Below are 7,204 nucleotides of genomic sequence, written 5' to 3'. Positions count from 1 at the left end.
ATGTTTATAAAGTTGGGGGTTGGTAAAATTTGTTTTTTAAAGGAGAATAATATTTCTTATTTCCAAGACATAGGCTAGAATATGTGATTACTAAGTATAGTAATCACACCGGTGCGGTGACTGACTGCCACACATACTCCTCAAAACATTAGATTCATCCGCGTTGGAGCCGAGCCGCCGCACAACCCACGCAAGGAAGATAATTCCACAAACAGCTGGTTTTCAAACGGAGATGCGCGACAGAGGCAAAACTTGCGGACTGCAGCTTTAATCAAACAACAAAAGAGAAAAAAAGTCTCTCACTGCTCTTGACTATTCCACTTTTGTAACTTTAATAAGAGTAAATATGTATTTAATTTACTCAATGAAGACTATGCAGTATTTTTATACATTTGATTAATTTATACAATGCTTAGCATTTATTTATTTGTTCTCCTCTAGTTTTTTTTGTTGTCCTATTGCTTATAATTAGTTTATTCTTATTTTATCACTAACTGTTTACTTGTCTTCAGTGAGTTTGAGTTTAATTTATTTATGCTAGTAGTTTTTTGTGATCTTGACATTGGTGACGAGGATTAAATTTCTATGGTATCAAAAATGTTGATATCATAAAATCCTTATGGCATCGTTAAATGTTACGATAAACTTTCAATATTTAATTCATCTGTTAAATAAATGTTATGATAAACTTTCAATATTTCAGTAATCTGTTAAATAAATGTTATGATAAACTTTCAGTATTTCAGTAATATGTCAAGCTTATAACCGTTAATTAGCCTGATGTGGCCGATTTTTTTTTTGTTTGTTTGTTTAAAGTTGTTAGTGTTATTTTCACCAAATCTAAAGCTTGCTAGCGTAATTATTATTCCAAACACAGCTTGTATAACACTACTAACATTACTATTTTGCCAACGAATGCAGCTTTACTATCATAACCACAACAGAAAAAAAAATTTTGGTGGGGGGGGTTCATCCATGATGAGTTTGAATCCCTGCTAGTTACTAATGCTGCCTTCACTTGCTATCGGAAATTTGATAATTCCCACTTCTGAAGTCGTGATTACGAGCTCGAAATGAAAGGGCGTTCATGTGCAGTTTTTACCTTGGAAACTCGTATTTACGATAATTCCGAGAGCACGTCAAGGCAGCATAAATAACATAATTCAGAGATTTTTTAGTCTAAAAGTGTACTCATTTGAACAATAAAATAGGGCTGCACGATAAATCGCATGCGATATTTAACGCGCATCTTGTCAGTAAAGCCGGTTCTGTAATCAGCGGTAAATGTCCATCACGTGCGGGCTTTCACATGGAGCAGCATTTACTACACGGAGCCGTTGTTCACTGACAAGCTGTGCAAAACCACAATCATATTTAAATATCGCATGCGATTTATCGTGCAGCCCTACAATAAAATGCTTATTTCAAATTTCTTTAGAGAAATGGGCGATGTGAGCATTATAGAGTGCTAAACACTCTCATCTAATGTCTGCTTCATTTATACTGGAAGCCGGAGGCGCCCTCCTGCAGAAAGTCCATAAAAGTCATGGGAAATCCCTTATTGGACAAAGACATTCAGATATAACTGCAGCTCAGAGCTGTATGATTCTGGATAAATTGAAATTATCGATTTTTTTTTTGTCTTTTTTTTTCCAAATAGACAACTAAACAAAATAACATGCAAATTACCAGAGGTTATAACAAAATATAATTTGCTGCAGTCTACTTTAATTGTTTAAAAATCAGTTTGAGCAAATTATTCAATGACTTACTAAAAAGACTTCATTTGTTTCATTACTGAATCTCTTAAATGAATGATTCAATGACAATTTTTTTTTGTCACTTGTCACCACCTACTGGTGTAATGAAGTCATTTATAGTCTTCTTTGTTTGAATGATCAAGTTACATTCAAAAGGTGATTCGCTCTGTTTTGATCACTACTGTAGACATCAGTTTTTATATCTGAACTATAAACTTTTATCCCAGTACTTCTGTAATAATTTGAAATATTGTAACAGAAATAATGATACTTCTGAGGGTTAGAAAAAAAACTATTGTAAAATAATGTCAATGGTTGTGAAATGGTATTATTTTACAGCAATTTCTAATTTTTAATATTTTTATTATTGTTTTTAAGATACTTTTTTTTTTTTCAGAAAAAGTTTTTTTTTTTTCACCCTCACCCTCCAAAATTTTAAACATGGAAAATATAAAAAAAATTAATTGAGACTATTGCAATATAAGTGGCCAGATAAAATAAAAATACAAAAGTAAATGAAAACTAAATGAAATTAATTTCTTTTGTTATGCTGCATTTACACCATTCAGGCTTAACATTTTGCTTAATTGTTAAAAGTAAAAGGGGGAAGCTTTGCGCATGAAACAAAAACTGCATTAAAGAAAAGACTGAGCAAAAGTTTCTTCCTGATTGTTGCTTTGGCAATGGGTGGAACTTCTGCAAAAGAAGTAAACACATTGGCTTTTGATTTTTGGAAAATTAATACATTTTTTTTACTACAATTTAGTAATTCTTAGTCCAGGTAAAATACTTTTGTCTGCATAACCATATTTTGCTATTTATCACCATCACAGGATGTGCAGACATAAAAGTCATCGAGGCAAGAAAACCAGCCGATCAGTGCGAGTAGGGTCTCTCTTTGAGAGATCAAAACTAAGCTTGTCATCTTGGCTAATATTCATTTACAGGTGAGTCTGTTGTCGGACAGCAGAGAAGGAATAGTAAAGTGTTACAATACATTTAAAAGTTTTTTGATTGTTTTAATTGACAACTCTGCTTTCCCTATTCTGAGTCATCATTGTGTACTTCACAGGTTCGCTCAGGGATTGCGGATCAGACAAATTGATATGATGCAAGATGGCATTGCAAAAAGTTCCAGAACGCTCTCTAAGATGGCTCGTATCATGAGGAAAGTTTGCCACTGTGCCATAAAACGATTCAGAAGAAGACATGGACAGATGATTGGAAGTGCTCGAGAATTTGCCGTTCTTGATGAAAGCAACTTCCGTCATAAACGAAAGGTGAATTTAGAACCTGTAAGGCAAATTCACACTGCAGTTGCCGACCACTGTTGTTGTCGTTTGAACATTTCTAATTAGCATTTATTTGGTCGTGGAATGTCTGAGACATGACATACTGTAATCTGGTGATTGTCCCTGTTTGTCAGTGTCTAGCGGTGCAGTGTGAATTGGCCTTTAGAAAATATGTGGAAATGCAGATAATAAAAAAAGATCATAATAGCATAAAACCTGATGATCAAATGTTACTTGATTACAAACTTGCTTATGATTTGTAGTAACATAGAAATAATGTATAACCTTAAATTAACCCCCCCCCCATAGACATGAAAATGTACTATCCAAACTTAAAGGATTACTTCACTTAAATGAAAATTACCCCAAGCTTTACTCACCCTCAAGCCATTCTAGGTGTATATGACTTTCTTCTTTCTGATGAACACAATCGAAGCTTTATAATGGCAGTGAGCGGGACCAACGAGTATGAGCTGAAGAAAGTGCATCCATCCATCATAAACATATTCCACATGGCTCAGGGGGGTTAATAAAGGCCTTCTGAAGCGAAGCGATGCGTTTGTGTAAAAAAAAAAAAACATATTTAACAAGTTAAATATCTAGCTTCCGCCAGACCGCCTTCGGAATTTAACTTGCGAAAAAAACTGAACTGGCGTCGCGTCAGTTAAGATTTTTCCGTAAGCTGAATAGGGAAGGCGTAGGACGTAGCGTAAGCTTTTTGAACTGCAAGAGTTTTACACTTTCTTTGTTAGTTGAATATGGAAGGCGGTCTGGCAGAAGCTAGATATTTTACTTCATAACTTGTTAAATATGGATATTTTTCTTACACAAATGCTTTGCTTCAGAAGGCCATTAATAACCCCCCGGAGCCGTGTGGAATATGTTTATGATGGATGGATGTGGATGGAGGCACTTTCTTCAGCTTCATACTTCTTGGTCTGGCTCACTGCCATTATAAAGCTCCCACAGATTTTCCTTTAATTTGTCACCCATCTGTATGTGTAAACATGTTAAATGAATATAATTATATAATATTATAGTATTTCTCTTTTTAATTACATATCTAACTTTTACAGTATGGAAGAGGGAGAGCATCGACAACATGGAGGCGAAAAAAATGGGTGTTTGGCATGCTAGGTGTGAGGGATAAATGCAGACACCCAATCTTGCGGCTTGTGAAAAGAAGATCAAGACCTCACCTCATCCCCATAGTTGTAAAACATGTGCGTACAGGCACTAACATTATTTCAGATGAGTGGAGAGCCTACCGGGGGGCTTTGGCCAATATGGGCTACAAACATTTTACAGTGAACCATTCCCAGTGGTTTGTAGACCCACACAGTGGAGCTCACTCACAACACATTGAAAGAGCTTGGCTGACATACAAAACAAGTGTATGGAGACTAAGAGGGAATAGGACAGAGAACATGCTAAAAGAACACCTCTCTCTCATAGAGTGGACTCATTGGCTTGGTGAAAAAAATAAACGGGGACCACTTGGGCGCCTAATAAAAGACATTCGCCATCAATTTCCTGTTTAGAGGACAACACACTGAACATTTGATAGACAATAACAAAAAGTCATTTTTCCAGCTAAAGTGAGTTCATTGAGGCTTCAATGATGTCATCGTCCAGTTCAGCGCTCTTCCAATAGTGTTTGTGCAATCAGTCAATAGAAATATACATAAGGAAATAAAAGTATAATAAATATTTTTGTATATTCATTTATATATTTTTGCATTTTTACATTTCTTTGTATATATATTTATGTATTTCTAATTTTGTCAGGTTTAGCATTCCATAGTTGCAGAGTTTAAGAGCGTTTTTTTAGTTGTATCTCCTTCTGCATAATGACTATACAAAAATTCACCCATATCACTTTTAAAACCTGCTCTGAGCGGAAGATGTTCTTTCAAACAGCCGTATGCTTCAGTGCAATGTTCACCAGAGCTTTTTAATATATGTCTTGATAATGATAATGAAAGATAGCTGGCATTTAAGCAATTTAAGTTATATATATATATATATATATACTGTATATACAGTATATATATAGTTTGTTCAAGCTCATGTTCTGTCCAGGCTGGACTATTGCAACTCTCTCTTGGCAGGTCTTCCAGCCAGTTCAATCAAACGTCTGAAACTAATCCAGAATGTGGCAGCAATTAAAAATTTTAAGTCATTAAATGTTGTGTTTTCAGCTGAATTTGGGGAAACCACTTGAAACATTCAATGTGTTGAGCAATTACTGTTGTTTGATTTGTTCATTGCAAACAGCTGAAAGTCTAAATTGTTCCAGTAAACCTGATTTGCAATGGGGGTTGAATAATTTTGATTGCAACTGTATATGTAAGGGATAATGCACGGCTAGCTCGGGCTACCACCCGACGTGTAAATCCATCTGTTTACCAAGAGTGTAAAAGGTGAGTATACAAAGATGGAGTGAATGCGACTGGTAGATTTGGTGTAGTCTGTGCTAATTTGAGGTCTGTATCATGATTTCTGAAACCTATGGTTCCAATCAGTTTATATATTTAGTGATCCAGAAACATTAAGCATGGCCAGTAGTCTGATACCAAATGGTTCCTTTTAGCCATTCAGAAACATCCAGTACTGTGTAGTCCGATTCCTGAACAGATGAAGTGAATTTTTTAGTGAAGAAGGCTTTTAGTGAATCAGAGACTTACAGCGTGGCCACTGCAGTCTGATTCCCAAAGCAATGACTTGACTCTGCTTCTTTTTAGCAAATGAAAAGTACTTACGAGTCATAGCGGTTACTGAATTATTCAGACTCACTAACTGGACTGCAAGTTATTACTTTTGTCATGTCTGACTCGAAGGAAACCAATAACTGTTACTATTACTGTTACTGTTAAGTACTCATGCTCATGAGACTCAAATCAGTTAACTGAGTGTTGTTTATTATTTGAGTTTGTTAATTATTTGAGACATTATGAATGTTGTTGTAATTAGAGGTTCTATATGAGTTCTATACAAACAATTTAATGATAAAATATAATAAAATGTTTTGTTTCTTATTTTAATTTAATATAGGTGATGGATTGCATGCCTCTAAACATTGGTGTAAACATTTGGCAACAGGCATTAATAGGCTTTGGTGCATGAAGTAGCATTTCATTTTTTCATATATTTCTTCACCAAAGAACCAGAATCACTAGATTTTATGATTCCTAAACATACAGTCTACCATTTCCTGCATGTCCAGAAGCTCCCTACAGGGGCCGATAGACGAGAGCTGTATCAAAGCTGTGAGAGCCTGACATCTCTTCACTATCCAGGGTTGTTTGTAACTTTGATCCCAGCTAAAATACGAGTCCATAATCTATAACACGTCCTCCAGTGGAAAAAGTCCATATCCTGTTGTCTCTCACGTCAAAATCAACTCACTTATTTGTTTAGAGCTGTTTCTGCTTGTAAACGCTGCTTGATCTGTGCAGATTTCTCTCCTGATTCAGACCGCTTTTTCACTGGAGGAAGTGTTATTATGAATTATGGCTATTTTAACTATTTTAGCAACAGTTTGAAGTTAAAATGTCTGAATGATGGATTTGTTTCAGATTTTGTCTTCTCCAGATGTTAACTGATGGACTGGAGTGCTGTGGATTACTTGTGGATTATTGTGATGTTTTTATCAGCTGTTTGGACTCTCATTCTGACGGCACCCATTCACTGCAGAGCATCCGCCCCTTAATCTGTAAACTTCCACTCAAGGCACCGTCATTTTGATTTCGCAAGCTCTAATGCCATGGCGAAAGTTTGAGCAAAACATGCACTTTGCATTTAAAGACACAGGCCCGAAAAACAGCTTGTTTCTGCTTCCACTCAAAATAGGCATTTTCAAAATTATATAATAAATGATCTGTGGAGTATTTTGAGCTGAAACTTCACAGACACATTCTGGGGACACCAGAGACTTATATTACATATTGTAAAAAGGGGCATAATATGTCACCTTTAAAGTGTTTGCCTGTGTAACATACATGTGGTAGACTTGCTCTGGACTCATGGCCTGGTCAGAGGATGAGTTCTTGGAAAGCAAAGCTGCAAACTGAGACAACCACGTAGAAACTGAGCATTCACGAAAGACCAATCGTATCCAGTGTCCCACTGCTCTCGTCTGCAAAAAAAAAA

General features: G+C 35.7%; 1 protein-coding gene across 1 annotated transcript; it reads left to right on the top strand.

Annotated features, from left to right (window-relative positions):
* The first annotated feature begins 2,594 nt into the window (after positions 1-2,594).
* On the top strand, positions 2,595-4,593 carry LOC107729217 (uncharacterized). Its single transcript, XM_016539650.1, has 3 exons — positions 2,595-2,707; positions 2,833-3,040; positions 4,129-4,593. The coding sequence occupies exons 1-3, from the start codon at positions 2,595-2,597 to the stop codon at positions 4,591-4,593; spliced, it is 786 nt and encodes a 261-aa protein (XP_016395136.1).
* Positions 4,594-7,204: the final 2,611 nt, after the last annotated feature.

The sequence above is a fragment of the Sinocyclocheilus rhinocerous genome, unplaced genomic scaffold, assembly GCF_001515625.1.
Source record: "Sinocyclocheilus rhinocerous isolate Xijiao unplaced genomic scaffold, SAMN03320098_v1.1 scaffold2383, whole genome shotgun sequence".
NCBI lineage: Eukaryota > Metazoa > Chordata > Actinopteri > Cypriniformes > Cyprinidae > Sinocyclocheilus > Sinocyclocheilus rhinocerous.
The sequence above is the reverse complement of the archived record's forward strand: the minus strand, read 5'-3'. Positions and strand labels throughout refer to the sequence as shown.